Source organism: Colletotrichum abscissum (genome assembly GCF_030869225.1).
Source record: "Colletotrichum abscissum strain IMI 504890 chromosome Unknown Scaffold_37.1, whole genome shotgun sequence".
Lineage (NCBI taxonomy): Eukaryota > Fungi > Ascomycota > Sordariomycetes > Glomerellales > Glomerellaceae > Colletotrichum > Colletotrichum abscissum.
This window is the reverse complement of record NW_026850287.1, coordinates 118825-140308: the sequence shown is the minus strand read 5'-3', so window position 1 is coordinate 140308 and position 21484 is coordinate 118825. Positions and strand designations below refer to the sequence as shown.

At 54.4% G+C, this 21484-nt stretch overlaps 6 protein-coding genes across 6 annotated transcripts; 2 read left to right on the top strand and 4 right to left on the bottom strand.

Annotated features, from left to right (window-relative positions):
- Window positions 1-194: 194 nt before the first annotated feature.
- Window positions 195-1821, bottom strand: CABS01_12342 (uncharacterized protein; the record flags this gene model as incomplete). Its single annotated transcript, XM_060545696.1, has 3 exons — window positions 195-1230; window positions 1365-1410; window positions 1620-1821. 3 exons carry the CDS (start codon window positions 1819-1821, stop codon window positions 195-197), a joined length of 1284 nt encoding a protein of 427 aa, XP_060396553.1.
- A 518-nt stretch (window positions 1822-2339) lies between these two features.
- CABS01_12341 (leucine Rich Repeat domain-containing protein) lies at window positions 2340-4320 on the bottom strand (the record flags this gene model as incomplete). The annotated part of the gene is made up of 2 exons (XM_060545695.1): window positions 2340-3706; window positions 3759-4320. 2 exons carry the CDS (start codon window positions 4318-4320, stop codon window positions 2340-2342), a joined length of 1929 nt encoding a protein of 642 aa, XP_060396552.1.
- A 6079-nt stretch (window positions 4321-10399) lies between these two features.
- CABS01_12340 (PHD-finger domain-containing protein) lies at window positions 10400-12726 on the bottom strand (the record flags this gene model as incomplete). The annotated part of the gene is made up of 3 exons (XM_060545694.1): window positions 10400-10524; window positions 10585-11462; window positions 11525-12726. The coding sequence occupies 3 exons, from the start codon at window positions 12724-12726 to the stop codon at window positions 10400-10402; spliced, it is 2205 nt and encodes a 734-aa protein (XP_060396551.1).
- Window positions 12727-13746: 1020 nt separating this feature from the next.
- On the bottom strand, window positions 13747-14929 carry CABS01_12339 (di-trans,poly-cis-decaprenylcistransferase; the record flags this gene model as incomplete). The annotated part of the gene is made up of 3 exons (XM_060545693.1): window positions 13747-14341; window positions 14392-14651; window positions 14708-14929. 3 exons carry the CDS (start codon window positions 14927-14929, stop codon window positions 13747-13749), a joined length of 1077 nt encoding a protein of 358 aa, XP_060396550.1.
- An 876-nt stretch (window positions 14930-15805) lies between these two features.
- On the top strand, window positions 15806-16663 carry CABS01_12338 (UBA domain-containing protein Ucp14; the record flags this gene model as incomplete). Its single annotated transcript, XM_060545692.1, has 2 exons — window positions 15806-16060; window positions 16115-16663. The coding sequence occupies 2 exons, from the start codon at window positions 15806-15808 to the stop codon at window positions 16661-16663; spliced, it is 804 nt and encodes a 267-aa protein (XP_060396549.1).
- Window positions 16664-18205: 1542 nt separating this feature from the next.
- CABS01_12337 (involucrin repeat protein) lies at window positions 18206-21150 on the top strand (the record flags this gene model as incomplete). The annotated part of the gene is made up of 3 exons (XM_060545691.1): window positions 18206-18337; window positions 18395-21001; window positions 21058-21150. 3 exons carry the CDS (start codon window positions 18206-18208, stop codon window positions 21148-21150), a joined length of 2832 nt encoding a protein of 943 aa, XP_060396548.1.
- Between the last annotated feature and the right edge of the window lie 334 nt (window positions 21151-21484).

Genomic DNA, 21484 nt, shown 5'->3' with positions numbered 1-21484 from the left:
TGACTGGCCCTGGAGACGTATCAGACACCAACATTACTTCTCTTCTGGTTCACGCAAAGCTCATCGCGTCCAGACCCATCCATAATTATATGCTTCTTTCTTATTCTCTACATAAGATGCTGCAGTGGCTATCTATACACCACCACGCATCAACTCTGAAACTTCCAGAAGGTCAAGAAGACACACCACGCCGCTCATTGCGCAGTGCCTTCCGGCTGTCGAAACACCCCGTCGGTATAACTCTCAGCATCGCTCGTGACCTGCTGTATATTGATCCTATTCTCCAGCGCATCATTCACACTCTCGACAACCTCCCTCTCCTCCATGGCATCGCGCACCATCTGGCCCTCGCGCAACCAATACGCCTGACTCCGCGCCCGCAGCTCCTCGTCGCGCATCGACGTATTCTTGACGATACCCAGGGCGTTCAGCTTGCTCTTGACCGTCGTCAGGGCGCGGTTGCTCGCCTCGATGCGCTCCGCTTCCGAAGGCGGCAGGACGAAAGCGCGGCGGGTGCCAGAGAGGAACAGGAGAGCGCCGATGCCGACGTCGAGGGCCGCGAGGGCGATGTAGCGCAGCGCGCGAGCGCGCCAGTAGAAGAAGTCCATGTCCTGGAGGCGGAGGGCCGCGGCGTTAGCAGAGTAGTCGTACTGGCCTACGAGGACGGCGTCTGCTGCGGCGAGGGCGGCGGCGGCCATTGTGGCGTGGGAGCGCCAGCGAGCACCATCGCGGCCGGTGAAGGTGGAGGAGGTGACGGCGGCGAGGGCGATGAGGTTGACGAGATGGGGGAGGATGATGGCGGGAAGCGCGTAGTAAAAGTAGGACTTGGGGTCCTCGGACTTGCAAAAGGGGCAGTCTGCGAGGGCGGCGGGGCCGAGCTGGAGGTAGAGGAGGCGGGACTCGAGGTTGACGAAGCGGGCGCGGAGGCGCTCGTCGGCAGCGGTGAGGGCGGATTCCGGGCGAAGGGAGGACAGGCGGTTGAAGAGGACGTCGACGGGGATCTGGAGGCGGGACTGGGTGAGAGTGAATAGGTTCTCCGGGGCCAGGGGCGGGAGGGTCTTGACGAGGTAGACGATTACGATGATGGTGAGGATGGCGAGGGCGCGGGCTATGCGGGGCGGAGGTGGGATCGGTTCGCCGCTGTGTTGGGAGGCATTGCGAATAGATTTGTAGGCTGAGATTGCCTTGGGAAGGAGGATCGGACCGAAGACGAGAAGTAGAGAGCGGATTCTGCAGTTGTGGTAGTTGTGCTATTAGTTTTAATCCTCCTGACGAGCATTGGTGGTGATGTCGCGAATTTGGCGATGATGTAGTTTGGGGTATGGGGTACGTGAGAGCGGAGGGAGGGACATGTGGCTACTTACTCTGACCAGCCAAATGCCATGACGGGCCAACGACGGCGGCGACTTGCTTTCGAGCAAGCGCTTTTACGTGATGCGTCCAAGTACCAAGTCGGGGGAGCTTCTCGAGAAAGAGAAAAAGAAGTCGAGAATTTCCGTACCTTACTTGGAGCTCGAGGCTGACAAGTGTTCTTTTTTTGGAGGTTGATAGTTTGAGGACGGGGTCAGCGCGTAAGGCTGCACCGAGGCCACGGTATGAGAGGGAAAAGATGAGTTAACTTTCTGCCAAGAGCTGATCTGGCTTACCTAAGGTGAGATTTTCTAGGCGACAGAAGTTAGGAGCGCATCCCGGTGCAGGGGTATGCTGACCTTGAGGGTTCGCTGTGACGGCACGATGATGTAGCCACTGCAGGTACGCTGAGAGCTTCTTGATTTCCAGCCATTGTTTACTGCGACAGGAATGGCTATAGCAACCCGACATCGTAGGAGAACAAGGCCTCAAAAATCACCACTAGGTTCCATTTATCAAACAGAAACATTGGGTTCAACTTAGCATAAAGATTAGATATTATGCTATTCGTTTCAATAACGTACATCAAAGCCAAGTCATTGATCGTCGCTGATGCTGTTTTCTTGCTTGCAGAGGCCGTCAAAAGCTGCTTCTTTTCCACCCATCTTTTTTGGCCTTTTTTAGCCCGCCACAGCTCCGAGTATCATTGACCATTTCCCGCCCCGAAAATCAAATGCACTTTTTTGGTTTTGGTATCCCGACTCCGTACGATGATGAATGATGAAAGAGGAGAGAAGAGAGAAGAAAGGAAAAGAAAACTGAGAAGAAAATAGAAACAACAAAAACCAAGGCCAAGGCTAAGGCGAGGGAATCAAATGCTGATGATGCTGGTCGCTTGTTTTTCGGTCGATGCATTCAAATGCAGATGCTTTCTCTTTCCCTTTTCTCCCATTTCGATTTCCCATGCGATTTTGCGATGTGCATGTGATTCATAGCTTGCGTCCAAACATAAAGGACCCGTACATACCGCCGACTTCGGCGCGCGCGACCGGGATCTTGCGCATGCCCCAGTTGTCGGCGCCAATCTTCCACCACCGGTAGCCGCGGTCCTGGTCCTTGCGGTGGTCCTGCATTCGGACCATCCAGCATCGGCTTCCGATCTCCTGCAGGGACCAGCCGACGCGCTCCAGTGCCCTATTCCGAGATAGGCTCTTGAAAGATTGCTCCGAGATCTCAACCACCTCGAGTGGCACCGAGCTCGGTTTTAGCAGCGAGTTTCGGCTCGAAAACAAATCCACAATATCCAACTCGCTGCCCCAGAGGTCCGAAAGGTCCAGGTATCGGATTGTGTGGGGCTCCTCCTGCTTCTTCTCGTCCGCCGGCTCAAGCAGCTTAGCGGCGGCATTGACGTCCATGTCGCGCCCGACGGCGAGCTCCTCCAAATACTTGGTCAGAGGTCGGAGTAATTCAAGGTGCGAGTCATCCATGCGGCTACCCTTTAGGCTCAAAGACCGAAGCGTCTTGGGCAGCACAGGGATGAGCTGCGAAACGTCCTCCACATCCAGAAGTTGGTGACTCCGAGCATCGGTAGCCACGCTCAGGTAGACGAGGTTCCTGACCGCCGGATGAGTCGCAAGGAAGTTGATAACGGTGGGAGCCGTGAGCAGTGTGCACTTGGCGAGGTTCAAGTGGGTAATCTTGGCCGTCTTCGGGATGGCCTGCAGCGCTCGGTCGGTGATCTTGGTCTGGGCAAGGTCCAGGTGCGTGACGTTGGTGAGGCGTGGCATGATCTTCTCGAAAAGCGCGGGAGGGAGCGTCAGGCACTTGTGAAGTGAGAGGCGAGTAATCGAAAGCGTCTCGGGCCAGTCCATGTCTACCAGAGATGCAAAAGAGTTCTTGAAAGACGGTGATGTGCACCCGGCGAAGTCCAAAGCCTGCAGGCGAGGCATGCCGAAGAAGAGCTTCTGCATCACCTCAGCGCCGAGGTCATCGTCAATATGCTCCATAGCCAGGAACTCTTGGAGGTGCGGTGTAAGCTCCAAGCATTGTAATAATGTCTCCTCCGTCAGGTTCCGCGTGCCCTTGCGCTCGCTGGCAGACTCGAAAAGAGTCGCGTTATTGAAGTGGCTGAAGTCGATGCGCCGTACAATGGTGCCTAGTGCAGGGTGTGTTGTGATGTTGGACAGGAACTTGCGGAAGATTCTCGAGTGAGGAATGGTAATGTGCTTGTACAGGGTGTTGAGGGTTGCGGCGTGCACCGATCTCGAGGTCAGAAGCAAGGACATCAAGTCGACATTGCGGCGCGCAGTGCCGTACGGCGGAGGGATGTCAAGGACCAGGAGCTCGATAATGGATCCTTTGATATTGTCAGCTTCGCGAGTTTCCATGATAAAAGACCGTGAACGTACCTAGAATCTCCAATGGCAGTCTCTCCATGGGCGCGCGGCAGTTGGTAGGCTTGTTGCCCTTGGGTGAAGGAGGAGGAGTGCTCCATGACATGTGCAGTGCCTGGAGGTCACTGAAGCTCTTGCTAGCCGTCTTGCCCTTGACATTGATTTGCTTCCAGCCCTTGAAGCTGGAAGCAGGATACCAGCCGCCATGAAGTCTGCTGCTGGGGTGGGTGACGGGGGGCATGAACTGAACTTCAGCCATCTCGAGGGAAGGTGAGGCGATCGGCGAGGGTGAGGCAGAGGAGTCGTCGAACACGGCGTTGGTTGCTTTCTGTGCGTAGGAAGAGACTTTTGAGGAAGTGAACGTCTGGGCTAAGTCGGAGTCGTTCTCGCGAATGGACGAGAAAGAGGATCTGCCATTCTTTTCCGGGGTAGCAGGTCGGTGCGGCTCTGGGCTGTCCATTTTGTATTCGACGAGAGTCTGAGTGTGGTTGTGGCCTGTCGGAGGAGTGCCTGGGGGGGTGTGTAAGGTGTGGTCCTGGGACGAGGTTTGCGGTTGGAGAAGTCGCGGAGAAGCCATGGCTGCAGGAACTTTACTTTGACCTTGAAGGTCCGGGTCGCTGCGCTCGTTGTTTCAATGGTTTGCTCGACACACCACCAAACGCACACACGTTTTCTCCACTGTCTTGGTTTTTTTCTTTCCCTTTCTTTCTGAACAAGCCGGGGTAAGGTAGAAAGAGACTAGTCGTATGGCAAAGCGTAAAAAAATGTGTGAGCTGCAATGTAGGAAAGACGAGACCGGGGGCCCGGGTCCGTCGACAGAGCAAGCCAGAAGCGACTTTTCTATTAGTCAAAGACCGGGGCTTTTAGGTAAGAGGAAGTTATGGTGATGCGGGGAAGATGGTGGTTTGGCGTGTTCAGGTGGTCCAACCTCAACCGTTTGTGATGTTACTAGACCAAGACCAGGGAACGTTGGAACTTGGGGAAAGGAGTCGAGACGAGGGGGTGAAGGGAGTGCGTGGCACAAGACAAGACGTGCTCTTCGCAATCGTTGAGGTGATGTTGGTGTGGGAAAGGGAGAGGGAAGTAGATACTCTATGTATAAGGGTGTATACGGGGCGTGAGAATCAAGAGACAGGGGCGGATTGGGATAGAGTCATCCAACGGATCGCGTCTGGGCTGGATTAGGATCAGGATATCGGGTTGGATGGGCTGGGTTTAGGTCCTTGGGAGTTTGGGACTGGGCGTGTACTTCGTACAGTAAGGTAACCAGTATCGCAAGAGGCAGGTTGGGGTTGAGGATGTCTCGTTAATGTCATGCGGAATAGTGGCTTGCACTGGGCGTTAGTAGCCGGGCGTGTGTGTGTGAGTGTGAGCGGCCCGCAGATTAATATAGCAAGTTGAAGAGGCAAAGGGTTGCTCTTGGCCAAAAATTGGGTAATGGAAACAAAGGAATGGAGACTTGCCTCGTCACATGAGCATCCAGAGCTTCATCCAAATGGAGGCGGAGCCTTGTCCGTACATGACACGGCGCGGTACGGCAGTACTGGCGTGCCGCCCCCAGGTGACATGCTTTGCTTCCTCGTGCTCACGGACGGTAGACGATGTCCGTCGGGTATGGTAGTCCATGTCAAGGTCCATGGTCCAGGGACATGAACCGGTCAAACAACACCAGGTCCGGATGGGAAAATAGAACGAATGGGCTGGCGAAGGAGAAAAAATGCTGGCGACACGAAGCAGGCTGGCAACCAACCATTGGACGGGTATTTGGTAATGAGAATGTCATGGGTGTGTCGGGTTGAGCCAGTAGGCAATGAGCTGAAGCATAACATCATTGCTCAGGTTTGTTCAGTCATTAAACGAATGCGCAAGATGTGTCAAGGAATGGTCGTCTTCCGCACTTGTCCAACCTTGCCCCGGACAGGCCGTTGTCTGACTGGATGTAGCCATAGCCATTGCGGGTTGCGAAGATGGTAACTCGATAAGCAGGCAGGGTGATGTAAAGGTCAGGCAACGGAGTTGAATTGACTACAGCGAGCCGCGACCATAGCGCACGGAAGATGAGCGGCTGGCAAGGCAAAGTCGGTCGATGGTGGTCGGTCATTCGGTCCCGCTAGAAAGATAGAAAAAAAGAAGAGAAAAAAAACCCAGAGAAAAGATCGGGGCCCAGAACCGAGTCCAAGGGAACATGGATGATGGTTCGGGATTCGTAGAAAAAAAAAAAAAAAGGGACGATCCAATTCCACATCAGAAAAGGACGGGGAAGAGACTGGGAGAAGTGTGAGCGTGACTGTATGACAGCACACGCTGGGGCCGGGAGCTGCGCAGAGCTGAGAGAGCCGGGTCACGTCTGGGAGCTGAACTGGCTGCGTGGTTGTGTAATTGAAAAGCTTGGCTTGGGGAAGTGATCAGATGAGGCGAAGAAGTGCGGTTCGGAAACGTAATGGATACAATTGTCGACTAATGGAAACTGGGAAAACTTTTTAGAATGACTCCAATGCTCTCCAATGCTTCCCAATGCTCGCTCTCAAAAAGTCGAGTCACGCAAGTACCCTAGAGGACGTCAGATTACCTAAGCCCAGACTTTGCAGAAAGTACCTGCCTTGCCCTCCACTCCTTCTATTCCTGAATCCTGTGTGCCTGCTGCCCTGCTCGCATTTTGATGCAGCGTTACATTGCCTTTGGGGACGTACCTTACGGTACGAAGTACCTCACTCTGTACCGCAGCGCAACCTCTCTAGGTGCATAAGAATAAAAGCAAATCGACAACGACATCCAAATCCAAGACACCTCTTGCAGCAAACGCAGCCTCTTGCGCCAGAGATCGTCGACGACAAGACTTGATCTCCGGTAAGATGAGGAAATCTCACTCCCAGACACGCACACCGTTACCCTCACACAGTGACACAGAGTCACGCCAGGAAAGAGCATCTCCTCGGCTCGGCATTTCCAGGCTCTAAGGAGCGCGGTGCCAGCGGCGCTCCATCTCAAACACCGAGAGAGCCCGCTAACATTCCATCTCTGTCACTGTGAGCTTTGGTGTTTGCGATGTCGCTGACTACGTAGTGAAATCGACGACAAAGCCGACAGAAGACCGGTACCGCACCCGAGACGGCCGTTCCGGTTGTCGGATGGTCGCCCGATCGGAACCACACAACGACCACGCACCTCTGACCAAAGGGAAAACGACAACCACGAATTTCTGTCCAGTTCCCCAGCAATCCGGATAGACAGGTACAGACAGGAGTGCTTGGCATTTCAAAACCGTTCTTCGACCGGATACGGACGGGATGCTCCAGGGCCACCTCATCAATCGGTCATCTGACCTTTCACTGCCGGAACGAAGCGAGCAGAACAGAAAATCGGGCTGTGCGCCAAAGCGAGCACGCGCCTTCTTTTCAGGCAGGCAAAAAAATTGAGTCTGAGGCGGTACCAAAGACCCAAGGGGGTTCCGAGCTGAAATGCGAAAAGGCCCGCCTGGAAGGTCTTCCCGAGCGCAGGGCGAGCAGTTCCCCAGGTCTCGAGTACCGTCCCCGGGTAGATCATTAGACGTCCATGCCAGTCTGGTATACAGAGCAAGAATCGATCACGGTCAACTATATTGCAGCTCTCTACTGTACCCATGCAACTGACTGGGTAGTGAGTATCCGGGCCTCCCTGGCTCTTACACCTGCGCTCGCACGCAGGAATAAGCCCAGACGAGACGTACAAGTCTCAAGACTCCTGGCGTCTGTCTGTCTGCAGATCTAGCCCTCTCACCATTTGATGCCGCCGACGGCGTTGTCTCTCCTTGCTCAGACCCTGTTACCTGCTACGGTAGCACAAGAAACGGAAAGGCAGGAGAGCAGACAGGTACGAAGCACTCGTACGAATGAGCGGGAAGATCCTAGCACCCGTGGCATCCTAGCGGATCTCCGGTTGGCGGGCTCGAAAAAGGTCGGGGTCGCTGGGGGCCGCGTGGTGTTGCCCCAGATTATCCACCCCTGAAAGCCAGAGGCTAGTTTAAAGAGAGAAGGCCAGAGAAACAAGCGTGACAGAAGTTCAGAACCGAGGCCAACCGCCTTGTGCCACCCTGTCGGCGTTGGGTCTAGGTCGGTTTAGTTCCAGCATCATGTGTGCTTTTCATCGACTCCTAGACCTAAAGAGAGAGAGCTGCAAAACTGTAAAAGCGAAGCATCGGACCTCACACCCACCCAGTTGTTATTGTTGGCCCTGTCGCCGCCTTCGATGTTCAATTTACTTACTAACTGCTGAAACTGGGAGAATCCAGTCTGATGACCAGAATAAGATGAGCGTCGAAACCGAGAAACCCGTGGAAACCGACACAGCCGTCTTAAGCGTCACGCGCATTGCAGAAAGCAGAAAAAAAAGGGACAAAAAACAGGGCGTGCAAGGCTACAAGCAAGCGTATTGCCGGATCAAAATCTGTCCAAAACACCAATGCCGTATACGCCGTACACGCCGTAGTAGTCATTAGTCGAGAAAGCGAAATGTCTCCATCTCCCCATCGAATGGCGCCATGCTTTGCTCGCACGTTTTGTCAAAAAAGAATACCTAAGCCAGGGCTCAGGGGGGGCTTGACACCAAATGCCAATGCCAATGCCTTGGGTGTTTCTCATGACTTGCCCCCGACCCCGTCATGGTGCTTTTGCTGTTAGTCATAGTAATAGCTCTTGTAGTCATGGTTTTCCCTTTAGTGGTCGGTCACGCGCAACGTAGAAACAACAACAGTACCACAAATCGACGATACTAACCAAGTTCCAACCCCCCTCCCCCCTTCTCCAGACTCCCCATCTCCGGCATCTCTGGAACAGGTCTGAGAAATAGGTCGACCTAGCGGGTGCTGGGGTACTTGACTTCTCCAAGTATCCGTAGTACAGACGAAAGTCCCTTGGAGGCGAGGTTCCGTCAAAGTCAGAGGGGGTCTTCGCGTACCTGGTGCATGTCTTACCATCTCTGTTGGTTTTGCCAATCGACGAATTATTGGGCAGGCAAGCGGCATAACCTTCCCCAAACTACAAAGTCGCAAGCTCGGGTTTGTCCCACAGTCAAGTTGACAACACATACACAACCTACGAAAAAGAGATGCCTGCCCGCTCGTACCCTCCAGCCAGCCAGCCAGCCAGCCACTCAGGACCCGTCAAAATTACCCCAGGTTTTCCCCTCAAAAAACTATTCCCATATCGTATCTAAACCAGACCAGACTCGGATAGGAAAGTTGTACTACCTTGCCTCGGACAACGGCACACCCTCAAGGCACGCGCCTAAGGTAGCCTCACCACTTAGCCTCAGATCACTTATTCGCCGCCTGCACTCCCCTCAGCTTCACGCCCAACGCAACTACTCCTGTGGACGGTCGTGTTCTGAAGCGCCCACCCCCTTTTTTTGGGTTTCTTTGATGGTCAAGAAATTTTCCAAAGAGCCAAGAGGTGGGGATGTTTACCCCGGAAAACCACATCCTAGCCCCAAATGAATATGCGACATGTCACAGCCAGGGCAATCTTCTTCCTCTCTGTTTCTACCATGGGGTCGTCGATATTTGTACTCCCCCATTCTTTTTATTCACCGACTTATCGAGGTCACAAACATAAGGGGGGCCGTTCATCAACTTGTCGAGAAGGGCACATCCTACCTGCCGTACCCTGAGTGAGGTCTGGCCAAATTCGGGCATTGGCGGCGCCGAACCCTAGATGCCAAAGGCCGTTCTGCTCGCCTCTATCTGTGTCTCCTCTCCATAAACTTGATGAAACCAAGGGCCTAGACCGCGTTGACATTTCTCACCTCGAAAGCAAAAGGGAATTATCCCACCGGAGGTCCCCTGCATCACGGTACTAGGTAGCTTTCCCCCCGCAATCCCCCGGATTTCGCTTCAACGCATTTGCTCGGTCAAGATTGAAAAAAAGTCACGATGTCATGCATTTTGCACACCTCTCCTTCCTAACGAGCTCCCTTCCCCTTTTCTCCTCCGGACGAGCAGGCAGGAGGAGCTTCAGGTCCGACGCCCGGCTTAGCTTCCGCGGCGGGAAAACCCACGGGGTATGAAACTCTCGTGGGGCCAAAGCACCGGGGAAGAGCGGCATGAAAGCCAGAACGCAAGAAACCGTCCGAAGAAGAGATATGCCTTTTCTCTTCCCCACGAGCCGAGTAATGGGGTTATTTCTCAAGACGTAAGGAATCCTCAATGGCGGGGAAATAAGGTGCTCAAGTCATGGGGAAACGTTTGAACCGTTTTGAGCCGTAGCTCTCAATTATTCGTAGATGCTCGTCTAATCCCCAGCGAAAAAGGGACTGCCGACCGTGGCCAGTTGCAGATGACGGGTTACAAGACAAGAACGCTTTCGACATGACGGGCCAGATTGCTGACTCTGTGTGTCCCAAACAACCCAGTTAATCAACTCCAAAAAAGAAAGAAAGACACCGCGCGCCTCTTGCCATCCCAGTAATATGTACTTTTTACTCCATTCCCAAAGGGGCAGCAAGTTTGTATGTGTCTTGAGCCACTTGAATCCATTTCCCACAACGAACCCCCGATGCTTCAAAGGTATCCAGGACATTGCGCCCGACTTCCATGCCAAACGGCAGAATGCAAACCAACGCCATATGGAATGTGGTATATACCACCCCGAGTTGCCCATTACATTTACTTCGTAACAACCGACTCAGGCGTAAGGGGGTCGTGGCTTGCCCGAGATACTGGGGGAATTTGGCAGCACGTTGTATTTGTGGCTGAGCTTCTTGCCCGACTTTGAGAACTTTTGCAGGCACACCTCGCAATACCATTTCGCTGGTTCGACGTTAGTATACGAGCACCAGCGGTCAACCACAAACGGATATCAAAACTTACAGCTTCCGGTAGGTGCCACCTTGAGGCCTACGCAGTTGAGATGGAACCATTCCCGCTCGCAGTTTGCTGCGTCACAGGCAACCATTTCGCCGTAGCTTACACCTTGGCAGTAGCAATACGTCGGCTCATCCTCCGTGTAATCGTAGCTGCGTTTGCCCGCCTGGATCTCCGATTCATCTACATCGTCACTCTCTTCGGGCTGGCCCGCTGCCTTGGCAGTCTTTGTGTTAATGACCGCGCTGCTCTTCTTCCGTTTGCTGGCCTTCGTGCCGTCCGTAGTGCGGGCTGACTTAGGCCTTGCTGCCTCCTGGAAGGTCGCCATGGCTGGTGTTGAAGGCTTGCTGGCGCGTCCACTCTTTGTCACTGTCGCAGCGGTGACCGTCTGACCAGTTGGTGCCGGTGTCTCCACTGGCGTCTCCGGCTCCTCAGGCTTCGGTGTTTCCTTCTTTTGCTTCGCCGCCGGAATACTTGGCTTGATGCTCGGTTCAGCCGTATCGGGCTCTTTCTTTGTCGGTTCTGGCACCGGCGGCGCGGAGGGCTCCTTGAACGCAGCTTTTACTTCGGCTGCAGGCTTCGGCAAGACAGGAAGAGGCACCGCTTCGGGTGTCGGTGGAGGCAGGGGTGCCGCGGTCGTGGCCGCTCCGTAAGGCTTGGTTCCTGAAGCAGCCGACGGCGGCCGAGACTGTTTACCGCCTTCCACAGCTGCTTGTTGTGTGATGCTTTGCTTGGCCCTCGAGGCAGTGGGAGGTTTGGGAGCTGGGGGTACAGGGGTCACAGTCATCGGCGCGGGGGAGCCTCGAGGCAACACTGGGTCAGGGAAGTTGCTCATTACAGGAGACGAAGCAACCGACGGAGACATGCCGGCGGCTCCATTCTTGCTATAAGAGACATCAGTACATAGTCTTTGACGGCAATTTGTCGCAAACAGAAGGATACAAACCTCTTCTTTGCTTGACCGGTACCCGTCGGCAGTGCCTTTCGCTTCTTCGGACCGCCACCTTCTGGCGCTGGGGTCTCTCTCGGGCTTGTCGTCTTGGCCTTCGAAGCTGTGGCTCCAAAGACGGTGCTCATGGCCCGCTCCGCTGCGTTGTTTCCACTGGGAGTTTTCTCGACTTTGCGCCTCTTGGGTTGCGGCGCGGCTCCGTTCGTGTTGCCATTTGTTGAAATTCCCAAGCCGACGTTGGCAGCAGCTTCAGCTGCCTTGCGCGCCTTGCCACCTCCATGGCCCTTCTTCGTCGGTTCTGGTTTGCTGCGACCTTCAGCGTCGTCAAGTTCGGATTCATGAGGCTGAGCCTGCGTTTTCTGACTCTTCTTAGCTTGGACAGCCTGCTTGCGTGCGTCGCTTCGAGCAGCGGCCTCCTCAGCTAGCTGTTGAGCGGCTGCCGAGATCGCAGCAGCTCCCTCACGCCGTGAGCGCTCAGTATGTGCCGCCTTGGTGGCAGCTCGATTCTCAGGGTATGCCCAATGGGTATCGCTCCCCCACTTCGCCTCGTCGCTAAACTCGTTCTCTACGTGCGGCCAGACATCGTCAATCCGGGCCAGCTGTTTCTGGAGGGCATCGTTCGCGGTCGAGATGACATGGTTTTTCTCTTCTAATGACCCGAGCATCTCCTGAATCTTGTAGGCCGTCTGTCGGAAAAGCTGTCTACGGGGGAAGTTGCTCGGGTCGTAGATGGATGTCGCGTAGGAACCGTCGGTCGAGGGAGCTGGGGGAGGAGCCGGGCCACCCAAAGGGACTCCGCTGGAGCTGTTCTGTGCACTCATTGGGGCCGACGCAGGTGCGACACTGCTGGAAGCATCATTCACTGGTCGGGGCTGTGGAAGAGGGGCATTCATGGCAGCGTCGACAAGCTTGAAGAGCGCATCCTCGGGAGCAAATATTTTGGCATCGACCTCTTTCAGAAGTGTAAAGTGTCGGACGAGCTCTTTCGGGAGGGCCGCAATGGCATCGGAGAAGTAGGATATAGCAGGATAAATGTCGATGGGCTGGTCAGAAGCAGAACCGCCAGCAAGTGAGTCTCGGCCGTTCGCTGATCCTCGAAGGCCAGAGGAGACGCGCGGGGGGTTGGTTCGTGTCTGTCGAACGGGTTGGGACCTCCGACTTGAGGGAGTATCCCCCGACGACGTCTTTGCCGACTTCATCGCGACGTCGATCGGCGCGCCGCAAGGAACGCGCGAGGTCGAATGTCGTAGTGAGAGAGAGCGAGGGTCTGGCGCAGTGACGGACGTAGAGAAACGGGTGCGGTGGAAGGGAAGAGTAAACTTTAGAAGGTTCTCGTGTCAGTGGAAACGAGATTTTTGAAATTTGAGAAAGAATTTGACAATCCTAAGGCATTCTGATCGATATGCAAACCTAGACGGTGTAGAATGCTTGTGGTGAGAGGGGGTAGTGCGCGAGGAAAATGAAGAGCGAGGCCGCGGGATCTTCCATCATCCATCCGACGCACTTTTGGGGACCTATCTGCCGCGGGCGGAGGAGGACTGGCTGGTTGAGTGACCCCATCCGTCACTTAGCGAGTGATTTGGGCCTGAGGCCTGAGCGGAGCTCACCTGAACCTGTCCACCGCCCGCGGTTGGTCCCTTCCCAGTTTCCCATTGGCCCTGTGCCTGGCGCGCCGCGCATTTCAGCCACATTTACTTTGAGACCCAGCGGTAATGGGGGGAAAAAAAAAGAGAATGGGAGCCCGCACATCGCGCCTCAAGTCACGTCCCGGGCACTGAGGCCAGTGTTGCGCGCAGCACCTCATTGAACACTGGCAATCCGCTATCAGCCACATCAACTGCGTCATTCCTGGGGTATCGCTATGTCGGCGCCACAACTTGATAAGTCCAAGTCTGGAGTAACTATCACTTGATGCGTTCCTTTGTAACATTCCAATTATCATTCCGCCATCAAGTGAACTTTGCCGGAATTTGCAGCTGCACGGGAAACTTCCCTTCCTGCACAATAAGAAGGCGTCATCTACGAATTATAAAGTTGATGGATATCAATATGGTTTACAAACACTCTCTCGTGGTATCAGGCCCGCCTTCCCTCCATGTGGTCTCTCAATCATGAGCAAAAGACCTCGAAGCTGGTTCTTTCCAGCCAAACACAACTACCAATAACTAAGAAACGCCTCCCTATGGAAACACTCGGCCGTTATGTTCAATGGGACAGGTTCAGGCAAGCTTTCGTGCCTTGGCCATCGCCTGTTTCGGCCGCTCGTCTCTCTCAATCTGCTTCTGCCTCCACTGCCACTCCAGAAGCACAGGCAGAAAGTGCTGCAAATCGAAGTCGGGCCAAAGACACTTCAAAAAGAAGATGTGCGTATCTTGGTGACACTGCCAAAGCATGAAATCGCTGAGTCTCTCTACGCCACTAGTTCTCACAAAGATATCCAGCGGAGGGTTTCCAGCAGTGTACATGTGGTTGTTGAGAGTCTCAGCCGTAATGGTCTCTGGGTTCTTCAGGCGGTGCCCGCTTGCTGCGCCGCTGTGCCTAGGCGGTGAAGGCGAGTCGGGAGGAAGAGTAGTCGACGACGACGCACCATCATCGCCATCTGATCGTGAAGAGGGAGCCGGCGATGTGTCCCGGATGGTCGGAAGGGGCTCCCGGTGCTCCAGTTGCTTCGACATGATCTTTTGCGAAATACGAGCAGCCGGGAACGGCGTGAACTTGGGCCCAGGGGGCATCATATACTCCTGTACCGTGGATCGCATGGCCGTTGTCATCTCTTCCCGCGAAGTATACGGAAAGCAGATGTTGAGCACATTTCTGACTCTGTCAGCCTGAGATATCTGGAGCGGTAGCTTCTGCCCACTTACTGCTTGTTGTACTTGGTCATGTCAACAGCCCGGTCGACCACCTCCAGAACATCCTTGCGAATCAGATCTCTCTGTCCAAGTACACGCACCGCCGCGCCGTATCGATCCAGGATATCGCCGTGTTTCGTCAGCTGCTCGAGCTTCACCTTGGCCAGCTGCATAAGCCCATCCACCTCGTATTGCGGGCGGTTGAAGTTTTCTATGCTGAAGGCGTAGACGGTCACGACTTTGACGCCGCACTTATAACAAATCTCGAGAACCTGTTGTGATGGAAGTCAGCAAGCGCAACACAAGATAGAGCCATGGGAACGCGCACTCTTGCTAGGGCTTCAAAACCGTGGTGGTGGCCTTCTATCGTCTCCATCTTCCTGCCGCGGGCATACCGCCTATTGCCATCCATCTCGAATGCGACATGTTGAGGAACCGGTCCTTGCTTCAAGGCCCCGATGAGGAGTTCGCGCAGTTGGTTTATTGCCCACTCGGCAGGCGGCGAACTAAATAGCCATCGAGTGATGTGGTTAATGAATATTTCCGACATGCTGTCTGATCGGGCTCTGGCGCGATGCTCAGCGTAAGGTAGGGAGAAAGGAAAGTTGTAAATGTGCTGAATTATGCGTTAGAAGGGATTCTCGTTAGGGAAGAAATTGGGGAGAGAATGTGGGACGAATATCTTTCACAAGAATTACAAGAAATCAGTGGTGTCACTATGTGAGGTTCGCGTCAGATCTGTTGGCACCTTGGATAAGTACCCGCCTAGAATCTTAAGCTTGGAGTAACGGCAGCGGCGGCGTGTGCCCAGAGCTCTGCGCCTCGCAGAAACACGTCGTGACAGGGTTACGCAAGGGACGCAAGGGTGGCACTGAATGGGAAGCTGCCCAGCAATTCGTTGAGCGAATGGCAATCCGGGGATCTGGCGGGTGGGCAAGCCACACTCAGCCCTCCAGCCTCGTCATTGCATGGAAAGGTTTGAACCTGTGGGTCTCGCGCTCTGGGGGCCCACCTCTTTCGTGGCGTCGTTGCAACGCCTGAGGCTGGGGCCATTCCCCCTACTGCATGGCTTTAACCAAGGACACACTTGAGGAGGGACAGCACAAGCTGTGCATCAAGCTCCAAGTGGGTTCGGCGACAGCCAAAGAAACCACCTGGCATCAACCATCCTTTGGTCGCCCTTCGCTCTCCGGCACCGCCCGTCGATTCCGACAACACCACGAATTTGCGCAATACTATCAGAACACGATTGAGTCAAGCTCCGTGGCAGCTGGCAAAGGACCCCTCGCAGCAAGGGCGCATTCAAATCGAGCCAGAGCAGGTGCCTCAATCCAAGGGCAAGGGATCGTCCTCACTGCCCCTCCACCAGTTGAGTGTTGCTGAGAAAGCAGCCCGGCCTACGATGCAATAGACGTCCAACCACAACATGTCCTTCACGAATGCGCCAGTGACGCGCACCCTCGTTCTTGGCCTTGTGACGAGCTCCATTGCTGCCAGCTTGCTTGACGTCAAGCATTACTTCTACATTGTTGTAGACACCCATTTATGGCGCTATCATCAGTTCTGGCGCCTGCTGGCGTACCAGCTATGCTGCACCAACTCGAGCGAGGTCCTCTTCGCATCAATGACTCTCTACCACTTGAGGGTCGTTGAACAAATATGGGGATCAAGGAAATACGCTGTGAGTGGCTGCAAGGCCTGAGTAGTGGACGGAGTGATGCTGACAGCGCTTTAGTCATTTGTAGCTGTATCAGCTCTCTTCACTGCAGTGATACCTCCTGTTCTACTGTCCATCATACCACGGACATTGACCGCGGGTCTATTCAACTATATGCCAGCCGGCCCTACCCCGATCATCTTCGCTATCCTCGCGCAATATCATGCTGCGATCCCCAATATCTACCGATATCGCGTCGCGGCTTCCGCAGCTCCGCCCACAAACGACCAATTTGTCGGATTGACTTTCTCTGACAAGACGTACCGCTACGCTCTCGCTCTACAGTTGGCACTCTTCCAGTGGCCGGGTTCACTGCTGGGAGCTGCGGTCGGTTGGATTGTGGGACACTCCTGGAGGAACGACTTGCTACCAGTTCCATTGACAAAATGGCGCCTTCCCGGGTGGATGGTCGGAGTCAAGACACAGAGAAGAAGGACAGAATTCGAGGGTCTTCGAAGGCGGTTGGAGGGTGAGGGTTCATCTGCAACCACCTCGGGCGCGCAGGGCCAGGTGGATGGAGACGCAGGACGGAGGAGACCGGCCGGCCAAGATAGGCGGCAAGACTAAGTTAAATAGCCCTAAATAGACACAAAATACCACTTACACTGACGTGAGCTCGCTGCTGAAGCACTGGATGATACCAGGTCTGCGAGAACACTTATTCGGGAGTAGTTTGTTCTGCGTTTCCGAGATTTCACAAAGACTCTCTACCAAGTACCAAGGATCTGCCTTCAACCGTCGGGAGGACATTATGCATTATCTCTCAAGCTATGGCAAATGCAGCAAGACTCCAGTCTGGTCCTGCAAATGGTTAGGAGTATGAGCTGGTGAGGCTCAATCTACCGAATAACCCAGAGGGTCTTGCTTCTATAATGTTAATAAACCGATGAACCATTCACAATTCATGGTGGACCTGGGAAGACGGATGGCCATTCTTGGGATGATCAATAATGAGGTGCCCGAAAGAGGTTCGGGCGTTTCTCAAAACGGTTTAGTACGGTGCAATCCTGGCTCCAGATCCTGGCCGTCAAGAAACCCGAAATTACGGTGTAATTCACTCCCAGATTGCACCAGTCTTATGCTGATGCGACGGTTCGGCAACCATCCGCTAAATACAGAATAACGAGGGGTGTTACCGACGCAATCTGGGTACAAAAGGGAAAAAAAGCAAACATCAGGAAGCTTCCACAGCCTCCACAGGTGAAGAAGCAAATGTGAAGAACTTTGTATTTCTCATGGAACACGCAGATGGATGAGGCGGATGCAGCAGTCAGAGATCCTAAAACTAAAAATACGGTCCGCTGACTCTCACTAGCGCGAAATAGTGCAGTACGTACCATCGACCAACGGGCCCATCTGCCAATAGCGTAAATGGAAGGTAGCCGCAGCGACGCAGGGAAAACGGGTAAGGGACGAACCCAGTTAAGCTTAGCGCAAGAGCCCCCCCGAAGTGGGAGCTGCGAAGCATCGCCAATTATGAACCATCTGCCAGGGGGCGGGGGGCGCTTTTGCTGCGGTAGTGTCAAATGTGTCTGCCAGACTGCCACCCGCTGCGACAGGTCACCCAACTCAATTTTTGGGACGGCAAACTCAACTGCACCAGCACCTGCACCTGCACACATTGCACCTCGTAGTCGCTCTTGCACAAGCCGATCCACCTCTCGTTCTGGGAGAAAAGGATGTCTATGCCTCGTCGGGGGAAACACTCTCTTTAACCTCGCAACTTTTCCCCCTCGATTACCTTTTGCGAAGCGGCTGGTGTTGAGTCCGTCTCCGACGACGTCCCCCGTCTCCACGGCGATAGCGACCTCGATACTGTAACAGTGAACAACCCCCTTGCCTCCCTCCAAGGGGTTTCGGCACAAATCCCACGCGCCAGCCACCAGCCACTCTTTGTTCATCCACGCATCGCTGTACCATACCATTGTTCCAACGTCCCCGTCCGACGTGTATTCGAACATACACTTTACCTTAGCCTCCTCGTATCCGTCCGACGAACATGCTTTCCACAACCGCAACGACATCATAAGCTACCTACGACTCTACGATTCCGCTGTAATATAATGATTTGACGCGACCCGTCCTTTGCTACACATCTGACCCCATATCATGAACGGGTACTCCCCGGGGAGGCCCTCGCCGCCCCGGGCTGCTGGCCCTGGCGGAAGGTCAATAGGTGGGGATGGCCTCAGGAGAGACATTATGAACAACTTTGGAGGGGCGCCTCTGCGCGTGAATCCGGTCAGTCCTCGTCACTGGTCTAGCTCGCTTAGTCCAGACGCATCTAACACCACGCAGACGAATGCCAAACTTCCGCCGAGCTCTGCACTGGTTGATCTCAAGGACCCGATTCAAGTCCACCTATTGACGGAGACGGCGTTGACGGACAGCAAGCAATACCGAATATTGTCGCAGGAGGAAGTGGACGGGCTCAAGAAACAGATTCAATCCTTGAGCTTACGGGTGGAACAAACACGCACGAACCTCGCTATCCAGACCAAGTATCGAGATGCCGCTGTATCCATGGCCAAGCTGTACTCGCAGCCCGAGGCGGGCAAGAGGAGGAGTCTGATGGGCAGTAACCGGAACAGCACGGGGGAGTCTTTGCGTGAGGCCGAGGCGGAACGACAGGCCAGCGAGAAACGAGTCGACGACCTGTCGAACGAACTACGGAGCCTCGAACAGCGCCTGGTTGAATCGCAGAGGGGTCTCCTGGAGCACACCGCCGGCATCCTCCAGCTAACGCATAAGGCATCGAAAAAGCCCGTGAATCAAATCCCCGCCCAGTTGATGAACGGAATACCTGGAAGCCCGGAGAGCTTGTACACCTACTCAAACGGCCGCAATAGTTTAGAGGTCGGGGACGACTCCTTCGACGAAGATGGGCTTTTCCAAGATCTGAGCAACATAAGTCCGCCTCGCGGGAAACCCAGAGTTGCTCCGCTCGATATTCCCTCAAAGGCGCCGAGTCGTGAGCAGGATACCCAGCTACGGGAGGAGGCTGATAAGCTGAGGGAAGAGAACGCAAAACTACGCGCGCAAGTCGACGCGTTGAACAGCCTTCGGGAAGAGAATAGCCAGCTTCAGGCGCAAACTGATACCTTAAGCGGCGAGATTGATTCTCTCAAAAAGGAGAACGCACAACACCTACAGTCCGTTTCTGATGCGGAACGGAAGCTAACGACATACAACCAAACTTTACGAGACGTAATTATAAACTTTAATCCGGCCAAGAACGGAGGCTTCAGCGAACCTCCCTCACTAGTAGCGGAAGGGCCAGCCGATCCTGGCGCTACACTGGGAAGCCAATTCGAGTACCTGGAGGCAGGTCTGTCGACTGTACGCCAGGAACAAGAGCTTCAAGGACAGTCGAGTAGTACTCTGCAGGACGCGGAGGCTGCTGCTGCTCAGGCATCTATCGCTCTCACGCAGGCAGAAGGCCGTCTCGAGGATGTAAACCAGAAAATGCGGGATCTTCTTGTCGGAGTTGACCCAAGCTACCCCGAAGTTCCGGACTCTGGCATCGACGCGCAGTTCGAGTGGCTCCAGAACGCTCTAACTGTTGTGGAAGAGGAGATGAAGAAGAATGCCAGCAAGTCGGCTGTCAAGAAGCAAGACGACGAGCAGGCTGAGGTCGTACTGATGGGCCTGTGGGAGATCATCCAGACTGGTTTCGCAAGCATCCAGCAGCAGAAAGCAGACCGCCGCCGTACACGTATGGAGCAGGGCAGATCTGACAACGATGATGACATGTCTGGAGACGAAGCTGTCGATACATCAGAGCCTTACTCGTTGTCGGCATTCTCTACAAAGGTCCAGTGGCTCTACAGTCAAGCCACGAGTCTCAAGGAGCAGAAGTCCGTTCTCAAGCGCCAGATCAAGCAGCAGCGAGAGTTGAACAACAAGTCCGACTCGCAAAAGGATGAGGAGCTGAAGACCAAGCAAGACCAACTCGACCAGCTTCGATCAGCCCAGATGCGAGCTGAGGAAGAGAAGGCACTCGAGCTTACGCTCAAGCAGGACCAGTTGGACCAGCTTAGGTCACTGCTCGAACGGTCCGAGGAAGAGGTTGCTGAGGCTCAGGAGAAGCTCGCCAAGGCGCAAAAGGAGGCAGAGGTCGCCACCACTACGCGCATGGCCAATGAGTCCAGCAGTGCCAAATCCCAAGATGAGATCAGGGAGCGTGATGCCAAGATCGCATCTCTGGAGGCAAGCAGCAAGGAGGCCCAGACGACGCTTGCCAGTCTCAATACGAACGTTCAGGACATGAACAGCAAGCTGAGCAAGGCCAATGAAGAAGTGGCGCTCTTGACGACGAGGCTGGCTGGAGCTGAGAAAGCCGCAGTCGAAAAGCAGCAAGAGGCTGCAGCCAAGGACAAGGAGGTCAAGGAGAAGGAGGAAGAGATTGAACGTTTCAATATGATGATTGTCGAGCTCAAGACGGAGCTGACGATTGCACAAGCCGAGCTCGATGGTGCCTACGGCTCTCGTAAGGAGAGGGCCAACCAGGCTGCGGCTGTCAAGAGCACCGTCGAGGTGACCCAGCTCAAGGCAGAGGTCGACAGGCTTAAGGAGGAGCTCGCTTCGACACTCAAGGAGCTGGAGAACATCACGGCCGAGACGATTAATGCCGAAAGGGAGAAGTTTGAGGTCGAGACTAAGCTTGATGACGCGCTTGCAGTCAAGTCGAGCCTCGAGGGCGAGATCAGCTCATTGAAGGATCAGCTTGACGCCGAGGTCAACAACTCGAGGTCCAAGATGTCGAAGCTGCAGGAGGAGCTTGACGACGCGCGTCTCAAGGTGACCCCAGGCACTGGCGCTCGTGGTGCTGGCGCATCGATGCTCAGCGAACAGTTCCGTACTACAATGAGAGAGGAGAGGAAGAAGTTCCAAGAGGACATGAGGGTATGTTATCCAGCCTTTGCCGATCTGATTACAATTTATACTAACTATGTAACCAGGAGGAGCAAGCTAAGAGGAGAAGACTCGAGGAAGAGCTGCAAAAGATACGGAAGACACAGGGCCCTGGACGGAGCCCCTTGAGCCCGCGATGAAGACTGCCACAACGAAATCCTCGTTCCAACAAGAACAACCAACAATAATATGAGTTATCGCACATCTATATATTCTCCACGGCGTACCGCATTTCTACTTATCACACCCTCGTCCGTTGCAATTATGTACCACTAGCACGAATCCGCGTCGCCTCGTCTTTGTTTTCTACCTTTTTTTTTGCATAGCGGGATCATAGACAAGAGGAGACAGAAAAGGGGGAAGTGGAAACATGTTATTCTCCTTTGGGGATTGGATACTAGTACCTATTGTTATTTGCTATTCCGGCACGCCTCTAGATGGGTTACGTCGAAGGTACCTCTGGATGGTCTGTTG